This window comes from Salvelinus sp. IW2-2015, linkage group LG18 (assembly GCF_002910315.2).
Source record: "Salvelinus sp. IW2-2015 linkage group LG18, ASM291031v2, whole genome shotgun sequence".
Taxonomy (NCBI): domain Eukaryota; kingdom Metazoa; phylum Chordata; class Actinopteri; order Salmoniformes; family Salmonidae; genus Salvelinus; species Salvelinus sp. IW2-2015.
Window position 1 is genome coordinate 46,755,370 of NC_036858.1, and position 21,320 is coordinate 46,776,689.

At 44.5% G+C, this 21,320-nt stretch overlaps 2 protein-coding genes and 1 pseudogene across 4 annotated transcripts in view; 2 read left to right on the plus strand and 1 right to left on the minus strand.

Annotated features, from left to right (window-relative positions):
* Positions 1 to 1,816: 1,816 nt before the first annotated feature.
* Positions 1,817 to 12,366, minus strand: LOC111977940 (putative ATP-dependent RNA helicase DHX57; annotated as a pseudogene).
* Positions 12,367 to 14,263: 1,897 nt separating this feature from the next.
* On the plus strand, positions 14,264 to 16,168 carry morn2 (MORN repeat containing 2). Of its 2 annotated transcripts, XM_024006957.2 has the most exons (6): positions 14,264 to 14,473; positions 14,580 to 14,612; positions 14,744 to 14,794; positions 14,890 to 14,996; positions 15,129 to 15,265; positions 15,390 to 16,168. In XM_024006957.2, exons 1-6 carry the CDS (start codon positions 14,467 to 14,469, stop codon positions 15,490 to 15,492), a joined length of 438 nt encoding a protein of 145 aa, XP_023862725.1. In that variant the 5' UTR covers positions 14,264 to 14,466; the 3' UTR covers positions 15,493 to 16,168. The 2 variants fall into 2 exon arrangements, with proteins under 2 accessions (XP_023862725.1, XP_023862726.1); XM_024006958.2 differs by lacking the exon at positions 14,580 to 14,612.
* Positions 16,169 to 18,239: 2,071 nt separating this feature from the next.
* The window catches only part of arhgef33 (Rho guanine nucleotide exchange factor (GEF) 33), a 28,438-nt gene continuing 25,357 nt past the window's right edge, over positions 18,240 to 21,320 (plus strand). For both annotated transcript variants that reach the window (XM_070448554.1, XM_070448555.1), the window contains exons 1-3: positions 18,240 to 18,404; positions 19,359 to 19,402; positions 20,570 to 20,734. In XM_070448554.1, the coding sequence (XP_070304655.1) occupies positions 18,383 to 18,404; positions 19,359 to 19,402; positions 20,570 to 20,734 (231 nt within the window). In that variant the 5' untranslated portion in view covers positions 18,240 to 18,382. The remainder of the gene's footprint in view (positions 18,405 to 19,358; positions 19,403 to 20,569; positions 20,735 to 21,320) is intronic.

Here is a 21,320-nt window from a genome sequence, read left to right on the forward strand (position 1 = left end):
AAATAGGAAAAATGCCAAGGGGGTGAATACTTTCGCAAGCCACTGTACCAACAGGGAAAAATGTGTCTGAATCAGTGTTTCAGAGAAACCACTTAAGAAGTTCTGGCACTGGAATTATGTGACAGAAAAGCGAGTGCCCTTCAGAAAATACAGACCGCATAGGAATCTGGTGTGCACTTAGCACACTCTATATTAGTTTCTTTCATATTGGTATTTGATACATAGCAGCAAGCTTATTTCAAATAAATTCATACATACAGGACTGCCAACAGTTCCATTATCAAAATATGTCTTCATCAAAATACACAAAGGTTGAAGTCTAGTCTGTGCGGTTTTGAATGGACTGTCAGAGGAAAGCATATTTCTGCATCGATCATTAATTAATCAGCACAAAGATCTCTTGAAACGGACACATAAAAGGGTGAATAGACAATGTAAAATATGTAATACCCACATTTATAATATGGTATGTTGAGCCAAAATACCTTTTATCAAACATTTGTATAAAGCAGATGCTGTGTTTTTGAACTATGTTCAAGTGACTTTGCATTACCTTGGAAAAAAGGTTTAATTGTATGTTTTGGTCATAATCATTATTTTAATGCAAATGCTTGCACTTGCGAACAAGTACCTGCACTAGTATCAGTCAGTGGTAAATGAGAGCCACCCCAGAGTTTAGTTCAATAGCTCCATCTGTTGATAGGATGTGTTCATGACAAAACAACCCCCTGGGTATTTCTTTGCCGTAGGCTATCAATTTCACATTCTGTTTCCAATACAAGACCATGGTGCTTACCTACAGAGCAGCAAGAGGAACTGCCCCTCCCTACCAGGCTATGCTCAAACCCAACACTCCAACCCGAGTACTCCATTCTTATATAAAAAATGTAACCGCTTTTTGTCCCCAATTTTGTGGTATCCAATTGGTAGTTACAGTCTTGTCCCATCGCTGCAACTCCCATACGGACTCGGGAGAGGTGGTTGAGAGCTGTGCGTCCTCTGAAACACAACCCAGCCAAGCCGCACTGCTTCTTGACACAATGCCCATTTAACCCGGAAGCCAGCCACACCAATGTGTCGGAGGAAACACTGTACACCTGGCGACCGTGTCAGCATGCATTGCACCCGGCCCGCCACAGGAGTCGCTAGTGCACGATGGGACAAGAACATCCCTGCCGGCCAAACCCTCCCCTAACCCAGACAACACTGGGCCAATTGTGCGCCGCCCCATTGGTCTCCCGGTCGCCTGCAACAGAGCCTGGACTCGAACCAGGATCTCTAGTGACACAGCTAGCACTGTGATACAGTGCCTTAGACAACTGCGCCACTCGGGAGGCCCGAGTACTCCATTCTGCCACCTCTGGTCTCTTGGTCCTCCCACTCCTGCTTGGGGGGCAGCTCCCGCTCAGCCCAATCAAAGCTCTTCTCCATCCTGGCACCCCAATGATGGAACCACATCCTCCCTTAACATCCTTACCAGTTATGCCAACAAGAAATTCTGCTCCCTTTAATTCCCAGATACAAAGCAACAAAATAACTAGGGCTTTACAATGACGGTGAAGACTTAGGAAAATCTTGGGGTTAAGTGCATTAAAATCTTCCTAGAAGATGGACGTACATGGTGTTGGACATGCCAACATTCTCAGAGAAAATAAATATCTTATTTGAATGAAAGCACACTGCTATTGGAAATTTTAACATAGTTTAGTTAAAGCATCGGTGTATGTGATCTAACTGCTAAATTGAATGTTTGATCAAAATGTATACACAATGTCTAGGGACATAAAAGACACTATTTGTGGAATGTCCCAGTTGATTCCATACCTTTCCAGTAACAAAAAATTCTGATCCCCTTTCATTTCTTTCTGAAACGTTAACACAAGAGACAATCGTAATGTCCATTTTCATCTGCACGACTGAATAATAGGCTATATCTATCTCTGATATATCTATCTCTGATATACAACTTGAAGAGATTCAAGACATTGGCAAACAGTTTTGAAGAAAATGGAAACACGGTAGTACATTTCTTGGAATGATTTCCGTTCCTTGGCTATGAGCCACTGTCACATGTCTCCTACACAGGCATTGGGTGGAAGTAAAACACCTGCTGTACATAGTGCTCCTTTTCTCAGAGCAGTAGTACTGATTTTATGTAGCGGCTGTAGACAAGGTACTTTTTCTGGGGAGATGACGAACTCTCCCTTCTGCAGCTCCACGTTAACCTGTCCCCCTCTGAACAGAACCAGGGGGTACACTGACACCATGCTGCAGTCTCTGATGAACCCTTGGCTCATCTTCTCCTTCTCATGGTACACCATGTAGGGGCTGTCGTAGTGCCCCCGGAAACCACCACTTGACCAATAAACAACTAGAACAAAACAAAAAAACAGCTTGTGTGGTTGTTTTGTATGAACTTTTTAGTTACTGTAAAATAGTATTGGTTATGTCTCTGTAGTTTATTCTCACTGTGCGGAAGTTGTAGTTAACGGAGGAGGGGTGTATTCATTCTTGGTCATGTAGCACAGCTCGTCTTCATCTTCACCGCGCCTTTACTGGTCTGCTTGAACTTCTCACGAGGAGACCTCACCTAGCACAGGAAACAATGGCTTAGCTAAGGTACATATACTGAGCAAAAATATAAAACGCAACATGTAAAGTGTTGGTCCCATGTTTCATGAGCTGAAATAAAAGATCCCAGAAATGTTCCATTGGTTACGACGCCGAACTGCAGTCAGGTTAAGACCCTGGTGAGGACGCACAAAAAGCTTATTTCTCTCAAATGTTGCGCACAAATTTGTTTACATCCCTGTTAGTGAACATTTCTATTTTGCCAAGATAATCCATCCACCTGACAGGTGTGGCATATTAAGAAGCTGGTTAAACAGCATGATCAGTACACAGGTGCACCTTGTGCTGGGGACATTAAAAGGCCACACTAAAATGTGCACTTTTGTCACACAACACAATGCCACAGATGTCTCAAGTTGAGGGACTGTGCAATTGGCATGCTGACTGTAGGAATGTCCACCTAAGCTGTTGCTAGCTAATTTAATGTTAATTTCTCTACCATAAGCCGCCTCCAATGTCATTTTAAAAATGTGGCAGTACATCCAACCGGCCTCACAACTGCAGACCACGTGAAACCACGCCTGCGGGATCGTCTGAGACCAGCCACCCGAACAGCTGATTTAACTGTGGGTTTGCACAAATTTGTCTGAAACCAGCCACCGAACAGCTGATTTAACTGTGGGTTTGCACAAACTGTCTGAAACCCTCTCAGGGATGCTACTCTGCATGCTCGTCGTCCTCACCAGGGTCTTAACCTGACTGCAGTTCGGCGTCGTAACCAACTTCAGTGGGCAAATGCTTTACTTCGATGGCCCCTGGCACACTGGGGAAGTGTGCTCTTCACAGATTAATCCCAGTTTCAACTGTACAGGGCAGATGGCCGACAGCATGTATGGTGTCGTGTGGGCAAGCGGTTTGCTGATGTCAACGTTGTGAACAGGGTGCCCCATGGCCCATGCCTGGAAGCTGAAAACGTCCCAGTTCTTCTATGGCCTGCATACTCAGACACGTCACCCATTGAGCATGTTCGGGATGCTCTGGATCGACGTATACGAAAGCTTGTTCCAGTTCTCGCCAATATCTAGCAACTTCGCAAAGCTATTGAAAAGGGGTGGGACAACATTCCACAGGCCACAATCAACAGCCTGATCAACTCTATGCGAAGGAGATGTGTTGCGCTGCATGAGGCAAATGGTGGTCACACCAGATACTGACTGGTTTTCTGATCCATGCCCCTACTTTTTTTTAAAGGTATCTGTGACCAACAGGTGCATATCTGTATTCCCAGTCATGTGAAATGCATAGATTAGGGCCTCATTTATTTATTTCAATTGACTGATTTCCTATGAACTGTAACTTCGAAATTGTTGCATGTTGCGTTTATATATTTTTTCAGTGTACATTATACAAGTACTGAGCTGTTGATCATGCTGGATGGGTAAAGGCTCACCTGAACTACATTGGGATAAAGGGCAGCACAGAGCAACCTGATGTTGTCAATGTTGTCAGAGTTGAGGTTGGCCTGTGGAGATTAACTTGCATGATTTATGAACAGATTTCATGTGACAATGCAGCATTTATATTAATAATTTGCAGCTCACGAACGAGTCGTTCTTTTTGAACTACTTTTTACTGACTCGAGTCACGATTCCTTTTTCTGAGTGACACATTCATTTTAGTTGTTCATTTAACCTGCTGGCTGCAATGAATCCTACAGCAGGATTAATATGCGCTCCTCCGGCTCAGCGGCTCCGGAGACCACCAACTGTCTATCTCGGCAAGCGGTACCAGTACACCAAGTCTGGAACTAACAGGACCCTGAACAGCTTCTACCCCCAAGCCACAATACTACTAATACTACTAATCAAATGGCTAACCGGACTACCTGCATTGACCCTTTTATGAACTAACTCTCTTACACTGACTCTATTCTATGCACACATACACACCGCAACACACAGACACACACACAACATGCGCACATATGCGTACTGACACCACACACGCTGCTGCTACTGCTCCACACACGCTGCTGCTACTGCTCCACACACGCTGCTGCTACTGCTCCACACACGCTGCTGCTACTGCTGCCAACACGCTGCTGCTAGCTGCTACTGCTCCACACACGCTGCTGCTGCTGCTACTGCTCCACACCCTGCTGCTTGCTACTGCTCACACACGCTGCTGCTACTGCTCCACACACGCTGCTGCTACTGCTCCACACACGCTGCTGCTGCTGCTACTGCTCCACACACGCTGCTGCTACTGCTGCACACCCGCTGCTGCTACTGCTCCAACACCGCTGCTGCTACCTGCTCCACACACGCTGCTGCTACTGCTCCACACACGCTGCCTGCTACTGCTCCACACACGCTGCTGCTACTGCTCACACACGCTGCTGCTACTGCTCCACACACGCGTGCTTACTCGCTCCACACACGCTGCTGCTACTGCTCAGTCCATTATCTATTTAGTTGTCTAGTCACTTTACCCCTACTGATATGTACATAGCTACCTCGTACCCCTGCACATCAACTCGGTACTGGTACTCCCTGTATAAAGCCATTTCATATTTTACTCGTTATTGTTAGTCACTGTGTATTTATTACTCGTTTTACTATTTATATATTTTTTATCTTTAACTCTGCATTATTGGAAAAGGACCCGTAAGTAAGCATTTCACTGTTGTTTACGAAGCATGTGTAATAAATAAAAAGCATGTGTAACAAATAAAATTGGATTTGATTTCACATGTTCACGCAGGAAAATAGATCATGCTCCAGGCAGAATAGAGAAGACCAATACATGTTTTGATAATTGATGGCATGGTTCAAGAACGAAATGCAATGAATTTATTATTGAATGTTATCAATGAACACAGCTTTGCAGAACCAAAACATACACAGCCTGCCTCTGCTCAAAAAACTTGAACTTGGGGGCTGCTGCAGTTTGCGAACGATATTGTGCAGAAGTCAAGCAATGGCATTCTGCCATTGAGTTGTTCACAATCTAGTCCGGTTGTGGCAGCAACTAGACCTTGTTTCAAAGGTATAAATGATGTTATTTGTATGCCTAGCAATCAAAAATGTACATTGCTTGAAGCACACTTTTATAAGTCTCAGTCACAAATGACAGCTCCAATAAGCCCCTATGGTGAACGAGAGGCTTGAAGAATCCTAATAATTTTGTTTATTATTCATTGTTCGCTGGTAGTGTCCTGCGTGCTATGGGCATTACAGTCTAAAGATTTGTTTGTTTGACTGAACGAGTTGAAAAGATCCAAGTCAGTAAAAAGAACCCAACGTCCCATCACTAATTTCTATCTTAGGTACTGTATAATTCTGATTGAAACATATATGTGTGTGTGTTCTACCTCACAGCCCCTAGCCTCCAGGACACCCTCAGTCCATTTGGCAGCCATTCTCTCCATGACTCTGGCCCTCAGTCCCTCCTTGACAAAGCCAATGTCAGACAGCAGCTCTGTAAACTGCCTCTTCAGACTGGTTATCTCCTGCAAACCACAAAGCACATCTCAGACTCTTGCAAGTACCGTACAATACAACACTGTAATAATGCCACCTGTCAGGATAGATGCCACAGAACAGTATCTGACCTGTAAGGCCCTGCCAGGCAAGAAGTTCTCTCAGCAGTACTGAAACCAAGCCTAGTTCACGTTCTTGGCTGCACCACACCAGCCGTGTGCAACAGCAACACATTACATTAGACAGTCACATGTCCACAGCAGATAATCTGTATTCTACCCGGTGTTTTAGTTGGTTCTACATCTTGCATTGCCACTCAGAACATGTGCATCTGTGTCTCAAGGCAAATGCAATTTTTCATAGCTGGTTCAGGTATCATTTCAGTATTTCAGTATAACTATTTGTTATAGTGCTAGTGTGTGTTAATATTCGTGACATGGTTAGGGGATAAACAGTAGAGAGGTTCAGTCCAGTGTGTAAAGTACAGCACTTTGTATCCCTGCAGCAGGGCCAGATGGTCACTGTTAGCCAGGGCGTAACTCAGCTTATTCTCATTGGCCTCCTCCCTCTTATCCCAAGGAGACACCTGGCAGCAGGAAGAAAACACTGCAGGAGAAGAGAAAAAAATAAGAGAAAAAAATAGGAGAGAGAAACTTGTGACCGTCTGTGTGAAAATGGAAAGCCTCACGGAAGTTCACATTTCTACTCATTCCAATTCAACCCAAGGCTCTGATAGACTGCCATTAGTAAACTCAGGCAAACAGTAGTAAAAAGTGCCTTTTGAAGGGGGAAGGCCAGGCTGGCAGCGTCTGTGAGGGCAGGGTCCAGGCAGCGGAAGATGGCACCAAACAGCATGAGTTTGCTAATGTGGACGTCCATGGGCAGACAGGCCAGGTGGTAGTTCAGAGGGGTGAGCTTCTCGTCGGCCGTCAGAGCCCCCAGGTCTTGCAGACGTTGCTTGGCCACGTCCAGACTGCCCATGGCTGGGGGCATCCTCCGAGAGAACAGACTCCAACAGCCGCTCCACAAACACACCCAACACTGCACCCTAATCCTGAGAGAGAGAAGGAAAGAGGGGATAGAGAGAGGTGGAGAAAGGGGGCAGTGTTGGGAAATCTCAAAGTGAAAATATGTTTGCATTGGTGACAACATGTCATGAGTATCTACATTGAAAATCCAGGGAAGATTCAAAGTAAATAACACTAATTGGTCCCTTAAGAGCACCAGAGGCACAGTGCTGTAGTTAGGTGACATTAGAAATTATTCAACTCTTATTTAACCAGGTAAGTTGACTGAAAACACATTCTCATGTACAGCAACAACAGGGGAGAGGATGGAGGAAGCAATTGGAAGCTGGGGATGATTAGGTGGTCATGATGGTATGAGGGCCAGATTGGGAATTTAGCCAGGACACCGGGGTTAACACCCCTACTCTTACAATAACTGGCATGGGTGACCACAAAGAGTCACGATACCCGTTTAACATCCCATCCGAAAGACGGCACCCTACACAGAGCAGTGTTCCCAATCATTGCCCTGGGGCATTGGGATATTTTTTTTAGACCACAGGAAAGAGTACCTCCTACTGGCCCTCCAACACCACTTCCAGCAGCATCTGGTCTCCCATCCAGGACCAACCCTGCTAAGTTTCAGAAGTAAGCCAGCAGTGGGATGCAGGGTGGTATGCTGCTGGCAAAGGATTTTGACTAAGTTGTTTAAGTTGATAATTATTTACTGGAAGACTGGAATTGGTCAGTAGAGCGGTCCTCAGTAGAAAAGGAGCGGACTTTGGTGAGAGCAACAGTCGAATTTTCAGTGTCAATGGTGTATAAAATTCCTTCATAGTGAATCTCAGCCTTCGAGATTAGGCAAATTTTACTCCCGATGTAGGGAGAATCCTGTAATGGTCTGCTTGCCTGAGGCAGAGCTGCTCCGAGGGGACTCTCTGGATCTCTGGCAGCTCTGTTCAGCCAGCTGGTGTTGGTAGCAGTGGATGGTGAAGAAGTGGAAGCAGACCCCTGAGGCCAAATGGCCCGCTCACCCCCTCCTCTGCAGGGCATTGGCATGGGTCACTCACGACTCCTCCAGGCCCTCCATGCTCTTAGAAGCGTTGTAACTGAGGGGAAAGACAGCAAAATAACACTCACATGCCGTCTAGCCCAGTGTGTATTATAATCAGCCAATTATGCACTGCTATCAATGATTTGGTCCACTCCTTATAACAGGTTAGTATAGAAAATATATGAGTTGTACACATTAACATAGTTTGCACTTATCTAATGGAAACCAGTTGAGAGTATTGGAACACAGCCCCTGTCTGCAGAACATCCGAGGGTTTAGAGGTCAGAGGTTACAGTACCCTTTCTCCTTTATCTTGCCCGAGTCGACCACATAGACCATGTCATTGATAGTGAAGGAGGTCTCTGCGAAATTGGTGGTGATGATGATCTTGGTGACCAGCTGAACACAACCTGCTGCTCCTCGTTAAACAGGAACGATTGGACCTCCCGAGTGGTGCAGCGGACTAAGCGTCACTACAAACCCGGGTACGATCCCAGGCTGTGTCACAGCCGGCCGTGACCGGGAGACCCATGAGGCAGCGCACAATTGGCCCAGCGTCGTCCGGGTTAGAGGAGGGTTTGGCTGACAGGGATTTCCTTGTCCCCTCAAGCTCTAGTGACTCCTTGCGGCGGGCCGGGCGTCTGTAAACTGACTTCGGGCGCCAGCTGGACGGTCATTCCACCGACACATTGGTGCAGCTGGTTTCTGGGTTAAGTGAGCAGTGTGTCAAGAAGCAGTGCGGCTTAGCAGTGTCGTGTTTCGGAGGACGCATGGCTCTCGACCTTCACCTCTCCCGAGTCCGTAGAGGAATTGCAGCGATGGGACAAGACCAACTACTAATTGGATATCATGAAATTGTGGAGTAGATGTACAAAAAAATACTTATATAAATAAATACAAAAAAAAATAATACAAAAAAAGACAGTGACGAGTAGAGCTGGTACATCACACACCTGACACACAATCACACGCACTTTACTACACACACACACACACACACACACACACACACACACACACACACACACACACACACACACACACAGCCAGCACACCAACACACACACACACAACTATATTCACAACAAACATAACCCATCTACATCTGTACCAGAACACACACACCTGTATAAAAACTAAACCCATCACAACCACATATTTATGCAAAACTCTACAACTCATAATTCTAGCAATCCTGCAAATTCATCCAGTACAGTGCTCCCTGTATTTCCCTACTTGGCTCTCTTCCGGTTGTTGAACATCCTGTTGGTCTGGAGCTGCTCATAGAGCATCTTAATCTCAGCCAGGCCCAGCAGCACCAACACAGCACCTGGACAGGGAAGGAGACATTGTTCATAATGGAGATTTCCAGTATAAATACACAGATACAGCATAACTTCATGTAAAGTGTTACCTAAAGGGAAATCAAGAAACTAAACGTTCACTGTGTGACTATCCATCTGCCATTCCATCTGTCTGTAGTGCTCTCTCACCTGGAGGGTAGCTATTGTCCCCGTCCACCATATACTCCAGCACGCTCTGCACCAGGTCCAGATCTTATCCAGGCAGAGCTGGTCTTCAGCACAGACATCTTGGTGTCTTTAAACAAACAAAAACATCCTGATTAACATTCTCAGAGTAGTAGTGGACTACAGGGAATAGGGTGCCATTTGAGACGCTGACATAGTGTGGTGTATTTAGCTGAGGGGACAGGGAGATCAACAAAAGCCTCACCTTTGATTTGTATTGGAATAGTGAGTTCCTGCAGGCTGAGCTGCTGGTCAGGGTTGGAGTCTTTAATGAAGTCTTTCTTTTGGAGGTTCCTGATGGACCACATGTTGTCTCCCAGCTAGTCCACAGGGTCTTTGGGCCCGCCTCTGTCCCTCCCGCTGCCCGATGAGGACTTGTCCCCCCCTCCTGAGCGCATTAACGGACTGACATCCTCAATTATGTATCTGGGAGGAAAGGAGAGAGTATAGGTCACATACACCTGAAGAACAGAAACAATACCTTGTTGGGTTTATGGTACAATATTTCAGGGTTGGGAGTGTGATATTTACCAGGTTTTGGCAATGGCATCTTCTAGGAAAAACTGGTAGACGAGGAAAGTGTGTCCTGGAAAACACCAGAGATCATCATGACATAACTGCTGACTCGTCTAACAATACTGTTATATCCACTGTTATCCACTTTGCCCTAAATACACCAAGAGGCTTGAAGGATGTGGATGGTGTGTGCTGGGGTAGATAGTGTGCATCAGTATGTGGATGGTGTTGCAGTTGGTGTAGTACAGGGAGAAGCGGTCAGCTTTCAGGGTGGCACTCAGCAGGATGAACTTCAGTTCGGGCTCTGGACCATCAGATCCTTCACCACCAGCAGGAGGAAGTCACTGAGGGAGAGAGATGGGGGGGGAGAGAGAGAGAGAGAGAGAGAGAGAGAGAGAGAGAGAGAAAATCAGGATGAGACAACTGGCACAATAGTGAGTGAGTCTATATGCTGTTGGCTTACGAAGGGATGCTTATGCATACTTATAAAGGAGAGGTCCTCACAATGTGTGATCTCACCTCTCCTCTGTGCGCTCGGGCACCTCATCCACTATGATATGAGAGATCCCTGTGAGGTCTGCCTCCCCCCCAGCCTCCTCAGCAGCATTCCTGTGGTGCAATACAGCAGCCTGGTAGAGGGAGGAAGGAAGGAAGGGGGGGACATGTAGTGAGAGAGAGAGAGAGAGCGAGAGAGAGAGAGAGAGAGAGAGAGAGAGCAAGAGAGCGAGTGCAAGTTTAATTGAAGTTCAACAACAGCTTTAACTAGAATGCAAGATTATGCATGTGAGCGTGTGTACAACATTGAGTTCCACTGACCCCGATGGTCTCCAGACGGATCTGGTAGCCCCTGAGTTACCGAGGTGTTCTGTACTGCTACTGTGCCACCCTCTCAGCCACAGAGATGGCAAAGATATGGCAGGGCTGGGTGCAGATGATGTTAGCCACCTGGTCGGCCGGCCCACTCAGAGACGCATCCAGAATGAACTAAGGGATCTGGGTGGTCTTACCACACCTGTAGAAGACCAACACAAAGACATCAGATCTTAACACCAAGTTAACATCAAACATAGAACACTGCAGCATGCAACAAATCTAATACCATCATTTCACATCAGTAGGTCCTTCTCATTCCAGTCAGCCAGCTTGAGTCTCTGCTGCACCATGGAGTTGAAATGCCTGGATGACTGGCAGAGAGAGGAACAGTAACAGGGGATTAGGTGGAGCAAACAGAGATTCCAATATCATCACTAGGGACATGACCACTTATGATTTTAGCTGTAAGGTTTACAGGCATGACTAGTATTGGACAGGACTGATAAATCGCAATTCCCCCATAACACCAATAGATGGCGCTAAATAGCATGACAGGCTGCTTACATTTCTCTCTTGTACTGTAGTCAGGGATTTTTCTGCTATTGAAATCCTTGTGCAGGCCTTAGTGTTTTTTCGGGTCGACTAAGTCTCTCAGCTGCATGGGAAAATGTGTCGAATTGCAGGACATTTGCTTTAAAACGACAAAAACGTCTCTCAGCTCCATGGAGAAATTATTATAATTGCAGAAAATTGGCCCTGCCATGCCCCCACCACCTAAACTTTTTACCCCTTTTTCTCCCCAGTTGGTAGTTCCAGTCTTGTCCCATCGCTGCAACTCCCATACGGACTCGGGAGAGGCGAAGGTCGAGAGCCATGCGTCTTCCAAAACATGACCCTGCCAAGCCGCACTGCTTCTTGACACACTGCTTGCTTAACTCGGAAGCCAGCCACACCGATGTGTTGGAGGAAACATCGTCCAACTGGCGACCATATCAGCGTGCATGCGCCCGGCCCGCCACAGGAATCGCTAGAGTGCGATGGGACAAGGACATCCCGGCCAGCCAAACCCTACACTAACCAAGATGACGCTGGGCCAATTGTGCGTCGCCTCATATGTCTCTCAGTCGCGGCCTGCTGCGACACAGCCCGGGTTCGAACCCAGATCTGTAGTGACGCCTCTGTAGTGCCTTAGACCGCTGCGCCACTCGGGAGGCCCTAAGACCCTTTTTAATCTAGAAAAAACCCTGGTAGTAACAGCCCAGAATGATGTACACTCTCTACTCTACCTGTTTTCTCCTGAACTCTCGACACAGTTTGGTGTTCTCTTGCTGATGGCCCTCTGTCTTCTCTTCATGCCTTCGGGAAGTATTCAGACCCCTTGACTCTTTCCACATTTTGTTACGTTACAGCCTTATTCTAAAATGGATAAAAATTCTCAGCAATCTACATACAACACCCCATAATGACAAAGCGAAAACAGGTTTTTAGACATTTTTGCTAATATACAAAAACATAAAATACCAGAAATACCTTATTTACATAAGTATTCAGACCCTTTGCTATGAGACTTCGAAATTGAGCTCAGGTGCATCCTGTTTCCATTGATCATCCTTGAGATGTTTCTACAACTTGATTGGAGTCCACCTGTGGTAAATTCAATTGATTGGACATGAGTTGGAAAGTCACACACCTGTCTATATAAGGTCCTCCAGCTCATACTTTGTAGAGCTGAATTCAGGCTGGCTGGCTCGCACTGGGTCTTGGGGGCCCGAGGCGTTCACCTTGGTGGGCATCTGGTGCTTATACTTGCACTTGGTTCCAAACCTGCAGCCGGCAGATGTCCCGAAAGTGAAAGGGGGCCGCCGGTGATAGTGCAGGGGGTCGGGGTCCAGAGTGATGGTCCACATGCTGTTGGCAATACGCTCGGTGAAGCGGTTGCCGTAGATGGCGATGAGGGCCAGAGACTCCTGCTGATACCTGATACCTGCAGAACAGGATCATAGACAGGGCTCTCCACAGGCTCATTAGGTTCCAGAACTGCCCTTCCTCCTGGTAATCCAGCTTGTCATACTCCTCCTCTTCATCATATTCCTCTGCTTCTTCACTGAGAAAGAACAGGTGGGTTAAGATTTTATGATGTTAGTCTGTTCTGTTAGTCTGTTAGTCTGTTCCAGTCAAAAAGGTGAGTGACACCTGATACATCCCAGTGCAACTAAACAAACCTCTGCAGAGAAGGAAACAACAATCTCTGAATACCAACACCTTTTCCAATTCTTCCAATATTATACAGAGACCCCAGTATTCTGAAGGCACTCCAGTATACAGGCTCTCTTCCTATGTTATGAGAACACTCACTCATAAGGCTCGTTGTCATAGTCCTAGGTCTGCAGCTCTCTCAACAGCTCCTTCACCTGCTCCTGGTTCTTGTTGGTAATGAAGATCTTCTGCATGGGCAGCTTGCCCATCATCTCTGCCAGTGCCCCTTCCTACTCTGCTAACCCGGCCTGCACCACCGTTGCCCCCGCCACCCCCTCCCATTCCTCTGCCTGAGGTGGGCCTGTGATGAGAGAAAGAAAAATTCATTTATTATTGAGGTTTATTCCACAGTTCAAAGGATAAGAGCTAATATCTAACTAATTATCTTAAGAGGAGTGCAGTATAAAACCCGCCGGACTATTCAATAGCACAACGCATTGCCAGACAACTATGTTATGTGGATTATGCGTCAGACATACTACTTGCATTACTGTAGCACTAGGTTCTTTTGCAGTTGCTCATTTCACTTCCTAATCTGGATTTCAGTTGTCAATTCAGATGACACATACAGTAGAGCAGATGGACATCATTTTTGCAAGGCACGGTGTAGGTGCCTTGAAAGTAGTAGGAACCAGATAGCTAAAGTGTTACTTTATGGCTGACAAGGCACACGTTTACATCGTGTTTAGTTCATAACACTTCTTGGGTTGTCTGCAAACTAGATAATTGACCAGAATGACCACTCAACAGTGCATTGTCACAGCCAGCTAAGACGGAGGATTGCTAGCCATTAGCCGTAAAATAGATATCAGTAGGTCGGGAGGCACATTGTTTCTTTCTGTATGGGCAAGAGGACAATTAGTAAATTATTTTGCTATTCAAAAAACAATTTACTGTCGATAAAAAATTATGCATAAGAGAAACGGATAACAGGTTATTTATCCAGAGACCAAGACAATTTACAACTTCACCGTCTTTCTCATTGGTTAATCAATCAGAGGTCAAAGTTTATTTCCCGGTAAAGGTTGTGTAGAGTTACCATGGTAATATAAAGTTTAGGAAATGCATCGCAACAACATCAGCTGGACTAGCACGAAAAAAATGGAATAAGATATAGCTATAGTCATGTTTGAACTAGCAACAAATCCGAAATGTATTGACTAGCTTGACAGCCAGCTAAAGTTAGCTAAAAGCTCTAGCTATATTGAGTAAATTCAATTTGACGAAGCATTACTAAAATGTCTGGTGAGTAGCCAACGTTAGCCAGTTACCGTACTGTATAGCCAGCATAATACAGAAATAGCATAGCTAGCTACAACATAATGTCATTATTAAAGTGTTTTTCCTGCAGAGAAGAAAAAAGGAAAGGTCACAGAAAGCGAAGGTAGGCAGAGACCAGACTTGGACATCTCAAGATATCTGCTTTTTTGGTGTGTAAATAATGTATGTTTGTGCTTAAGCCTAACTATTAGCCTATGTTGCAGTCTTAAACTCCACTCACATATTTATTTTCAGAGGAAGGGAATTTGCAAGTATCCTACATTTTCCCAAATGGTGACAGATATGGTAAGTGCTCATATTGACACAGTAACATTAAATGAATGATTATAACTGTTATAACCACCTGTTATAACCAGCTGCATCACTGTGGCCATCACCAGAAGGAGAGTGCTGCAGGTCCACAGAGGGAGTCGTGAGGAGGAGTGGTATGGGCAAACACACCTCAGCCAGTGGTGTCACCTACACTGGAGAGTGGCATGATGACAAGGTATGTGTGTGGGAGTGCATGGCTGGGTGTAGGCCTATGTTAGGACAGAATTGATAGTGATTGGTATTTGGATTAGAGGGTCATAGTTTTTGTGATGTCTGCTGTGAGTGACCAGTGCTCCCTCTATTCCAGATGAATGGCAGAGGGACTCTGGAGCATCCCTCTGGGGCCCTGTATGAAGGGGACTTCAAAGACAACATGTATCACGGCACAGGGACATACAGCTTCTCTGACGGGACCAAATACTGCGGCAGCTTCAGCAAGAACAGGTGAACCCATTACTTTAGCGTGTTAACTTTTTCCTATCATATTTTGATGTAGGCTAGTGAATGTTAGGTGAATAATAGGCTAGGCCTATGGCTAGCGAATGATGGCTCTATTTTTTTTTTTTAGGTTGGAGGGTGACGGGGAGTTCACCGACTCTCAGGGACTTGTTTGGATTGGAGGCTTCCACAACAAGGCAGCTCCTGGTTTGAAACTTAAACTCAACATGTAACCCATGACATAATGTGAGATAACATAACTCTAATTTCTCTTACATTTATGAGCATTTATTGAATATAGATAAAAAAATATATTCAAAATAACAAAATTTGACTCCAGTAAGAGATTTTAAAGGCACCAAATGAAATGAAACATACAATGTCCTTGTTCTTCCCATAAAACTCCTGCAGTGACACCTGGTCTCTTTTACCTGTAGGAAAGACTTTAGTAGTCAGCGTATGACAGTGTGGTGAACACACCTCATGGCACCGTGCAATGAAGGAGTCATTGCTTTGAGTCACACAGCCAAGAGTCCTCTTTGGAGGTGCTGAAACACAGTCTGTGTGTGTGTGGCTGTGTAAGCCTCAGTTAACCAACAGTGTTAGGCTAAAACTATTTCTACTACAGTTTATTTGGAATCTTTTAACTCTTCATAAGCAGCGTACAAATCTAGATCGGTGGAGGAGTCCATCAATGTTCTGTTTCTTGAACGCCAACAAGAATATCTCTTTACTCCCACTGATGTCACTATAATGTGTGTGGTATAATTTATATAGTTCATTTGCTTAATGTGTGCATCTGGTGTTTACTGAATTTGTTAAACAAAGTTATGTGATGAATTCCTCAATAAGATGTGTGGTGGTTATGTCCATAAGTGTCTTCAGTAAATCATCAAACATCTGCTGAGAGCATAGAACTGTGTTTCCTTTTCTTTCGTAGTTGAGTATTTTGAGTAATGTCTTTTACGTTTTACTTTTTTTACCCCTCTGACTAAACAAGCAGAGGTTAGAGTATCGCCTGGCCTTGTCCATTTGTCGTTCACAGATGTTGGTCCTTCCCCCTCCAACCCCAAGCTAGCCTGGAGTGCTTGGGTCTTGATATGGGTGCTGGGGGTGGTTTGTATGGTGGGAGGTAGCATGGCGCATGTACTGCATCACCCATCCAGCGTATCAGATCGGTGGAGAATATTCCCATACGCTTATTAGGGTAGTACAGCACTCTACAAACACACAAAGAATCAGAACATAGGTTCACAGGAAGGCCTTGATTTGTGGGAATAGTATGCTCTTCATTGAAACACACATCCTTTTGTTGAGCATCTGAACTAGCTTTTCATCCCCGGTGGACCTGTGCTGCAGCCTTCCAAGCACAAGGCCAGAACTTGTGACACTGGTAATAAGGCTATGCTACATAAGGAGAGGCAACACACACAACTTCCTGTTTTCTTGGAAGACCACAAGCTGTGGAAGGAGTGATCAGAGTTCTGAGATTTGAGAAACTGCCCGCTGGCATCAAAAGGCACGTAGTCCTCTCATGCAGTCAATGACCAAAAGTGGCGTTATTAATATTTTTTGTAATTACATAATGAATAAAGATTATTTAAAAATAACTGACGGAAATCCTGTTTTTCTATGTCAAACAGTTTTGTTATATTTCAGTCTTCTCTGATGTAAATAAAGTTTAATATTGGGATGCAAACTCCCAATTGAATACATTTCAACTCTATATCTGAAGTGGAACAGGTATCTTAAATTTTTTTTAAATAATTTAAGCCCATAATCATGTATGTGAGGTGTGTCAATTTGTTTAAAACAAGCTCCCGAGTGGTGCAGTGGTCTAAAGCACTGCATCTCAGAGGCGTCACTATAGTCCCTGGTTTGATTCCACGCTGTATCACATTCGGATGTGATTGGGAGTCCCATAGGACGGTGCACAATTTGCCCAGCATCGTCCGGGGTAGGCCGTCATTGTAAATAAGAATTTGTTCTTAACTGACTTGCCTAGTTAAATTTTAAAATATATATTTTTAAAACACTACCAAGAATCACTGTGTGACCCTGATTTAGCCTAATGCAGTAAAAGGCTAATCACACTGACTCACACAACGCTGACAGAGAATATAATGTATTACATTAGTACAGTACTTTTCATCATACAGAATCTCAATTTAAAACATAAACACAAAAAAAACAGACACAACTAGACAGGGCGACTGACACAAAGAACACAGCTGACGCTACAAGGGACAAGGAGCACAGCTATCAACAAGCCTTTCTAAAGAGAAAGGGGCTGAAAGCCTGATTCCCCCAAGGAGATGAACTTGGTCCTGGGGGCGTGGAGGACCAGAATGCCATCACTATATACAGTATACACATAGTATAAACCCTGACTTAAATGTAAATGTACTAGAGTCTGATACCAATAACACACTCATTCATAGATACCCACACAGTTAAAAAAAACATTGGGGAAATGTGAATCCTTGTGTGTATCAGTAAATCCAAAACACATACCCACTATACAGTAGAAACACTGCACAAACATGCTGATGTAAAAATATACAACAACATCGTGCAGTAGGCCTACTTAATTGTGTGCATAACACAACACACTGAAGCACATCATACGTCACTGTTTCTAACAGTAACATACAGACACACAGTCATCAAGTAAACTTGGCCAAATACTGTATGGAATCACATAGAAAATGTACAATGACTAGAATGGCGTCATATCCTGACTACCTTTTGCATGTCACCCGCCAGGGCTGACCAAATCCTGTGTCATAGTTCTGTTTGATCTTTTCTATGAAATTGGGCATTCATGTTAAGGGAAAATCGAATCAGCTGTCCAATTGTCTCCTTATGAAGGAGTGTCAAAAGCCCTCAAGCTCTACCCCTCTCTTCCATCTCTCTCTCTCTCCCTCTCTCTGTCTGTCCTCTCCCACCATCATTCCACTTACTGTACACAAGGGCCCTTTTTGTGTGGAGGATCATCAGACTCACATGGTTTAGAGTGAGGGTTCGCAGGACAGTGTTCAGAGGAGGACAGAACAGAGGAGTGCCTTGAACGCTAAAACTACACAACCCTGTTTGTGGTCTAGGTAGGTGGGCACAGGAACCATGGAAAACAGCAAGACGGAAGGTAAATTCTGGTTCTATAATCAAGATGTCACCTTGACTACAGGTATCACCAATATGGTTTTGGTTGATGGTTTTGGGATTTTATGATTAGTTGGTAGTCACATGGTTTATAGAGATGCTACAGTAAAGAAAAATACTTTTATTGTTGATGTGGAATATCTTTGGTGTGCTGTGCATAACATATTTTTTTATGTGTTTGAACTGGTTACATGGACAAATACGCTTTTTATGATACCTGTTGTTGATGGACAGTTATTGGAAAGATATTGCAACAAAGTTGGTATGCTTGAACTTCTCATTCAATGTTCTTCGGCATTACATGACTATCTGACTATCCAATGTCTTAACAACTAGTTAAGTGGCAAAACTCTGATGTATGATACAACCATTGGAAGACTTCAAATTTGGTCCAAATTGGTTGTCTTGAATTTTCTTTTACATTGTTCTTTTTTTCAGGAAATTTGCTATACATGTATTCCTGTTTAGAATATGTAATTCCAGCACAAGCTCAAATGCATAATGTATGATAAGCAGACATTTAAAATGACCTTTAAATGCTGCTCACTGATTGGACATTTGGCATTTGAACAGAAACAGATGGAGTTCAGTAGGGTATTTCCATTATGGTACAACTGTTTGATTGTTTGATGACACAAGCCTTGTCTACTTTAACATTACATGTAGAATTTTAGTGTTTGGGTAACTTGTAAGGGTTTACTCTTACATTATTTACTGTGCATAGGTTGCATAATGAGACGTTGTGTTGGACATCCCACATGACTATATGATTTGTCTTTATCATCGTCTATTTTGTTCTGTATCTCCAAATAATGGTGTGTGTATAATTGGGAGCTGTATTTGAGTAACTGAGGATTTTCTCCATAGTGATGTGTGTGACAGGGAGCTACAGTAAATCCATATTGATGTGTGATTAATTGATGTCCTTGACTTCTAGAACAAAACCAGGAAATGGAGGACGCCAACCTAGAGATTGCTCAGGTAACCAGCTCTATAGTCAGTTCCTTTACATGAGACACCGCTGCCTATGTGCAGTATGATCAACACTGCCAGAGAAATGGAAATAGCCTCAGTTACGGCCTGTCTCTAATCTTATTATATGTAAATGCATGTCAATGGACTGGTATACAGTATGTTCTAACAAAATGCTACAGATATGTAAAATATCGTAACAGTACTGGACAGCTGTAAGGTACAATATGATACACAGACGTTGCTGCACTGCAGTAAGGTACTGTATGTGTTGTGTATGTACTGTATTGTTATGCACTCTAAAGTAGTGAGCAGAGGCAGGGTATTGCACAGCAACACAGAGATAACATCTGTACATCTGTAAAGAAGGGCAGCTGCCCTAATGAATCTGCAGCCTGATGGCTTTCACATGACCGTATCCACGGAGTAGAAGAGTGAAGAGAAGATGACTGGGGCTGGCAGCAGCCTGAACCCCTGTCTGTTCACATGAGCTGATTCACTTATCTCTGCAGACTAAATTCAATAACCCAACATCCTAAGAACGGCAGCTACACCAAAGGAGAGAAAAAAGGGAATCACTGCTGGCATATAAGAGAAGGGAGAAAAGAGAAATTGGGACACTCCAAACGACAACAACAATGAAAAAGATAATGAGGATAATGTGACTCAGTGGAGAGCGTTGTAGGAAACAAACCCTGTGGCAAAATGAGCTGTGACCTAGCTGACCTCTGATACACTCTTAGAAAAAGGCTTTTTGGGCTGTCCCCATACGAGAACCCTCTAGAGCGTTGGGCCAGTAACCGAAAGATCGCTAGTTCTAATCCCCAAGCCGACAAGGTAAAAAACTGTCCATGTGCCCTTGAGCAAGGCACTTAACCCTATTTGCTCCATGGTCGCTGTTGATCATTTCAGACCCTGGCCGTGACTCCACTCTCCGAGGGTGTCTCAAGGAGAAAAAATATTTACAATTCACGCATGCGTATTAATATATCAAATATAAGCACCCACAGAATTATTATTACTTTGGTTAAAACAGCTATGTAATTTATTCACCCCCACATATGGAACCAATGTAGCATTTCACAGTTATGTTCTGGACATTTTGTCACAAACAATCATATCACTGTAGTAACGGTTGTTACATCCTGACTGCTAACCTCTGACCTGGTGCTCCAGCTGCAGTCCTTGGTGGCAGAGCTGCGTACATTGCTGCAGGGGGTGTTACAGGACATGGCTGTGCTGCAGCAGAGGGACAGCAGTCTGGAAGAGAGGGCTCAGGCACACCAGAGAGACCTGGATGACAGGATCATGGGAATCAGGAACTCCCTCAACACGTTTAAGGTACCGCACTCTCCACATGACTTGACGGAACCTCACTGATATCTGAAACCAAATATTTGCCTGTTTGTCATTCTGCTCATACCATACAAGTGGACTACAGTAAAACCAGTAACAGTTTCTAGCAATTGAAGCAGGATGCTTAACACCAAAAAAAGTATTGCAGTATGTAGCTATCTGGTACATGTACCATGTGTTGTGAATGTAGCTAGATATCGTAGTGATGTGATTGTGCTATACACAGTGGCCAATTTATTAGATACTCCCATGTACTACCGGGTCAGACCCCCCTTTGCCTCCAGAACAACCTGAATTCTTTGGGGCATGGAAACATTGTTCAATTGGTATCAAGGGGCCTAACATGTGCCAGGAAAACATTCCCCACACCATTACACCACCGCCACCAGCCTGTACCATTGACACCAGGCAGGCTGGGGCAATGGACTCATGCTGCTTATGCCAGATCCTGAATCTGCCATCAGCATGACGCAACAGGAACCAGGATTTGTTGGACCAGCCAATGTTTTTCCACTCTTCAATTATCCAATGTTGGTGAACGCGTGCCCACTGGAGCCACTTCTTCTTGTTT

Coding starts and splice junctions, on each gene's coding strand:
- morn2 (XM_024006957.2), top strand. Junction 14,613..14,743: donor AAAGGTCACAGAAAGCGAAG/GTAGGCAGAGAC, acceptor ATTTATTTTCAG/AGGAAGGGAATTTGCAAGTA. Junction 15,266..15,389: donor GGCAGCTTCAGCAAGAACAG/GTGAACCCATTA, acceptor TTTTTTTTTTAG/GTTGGAGGGTGACGGGGAGT.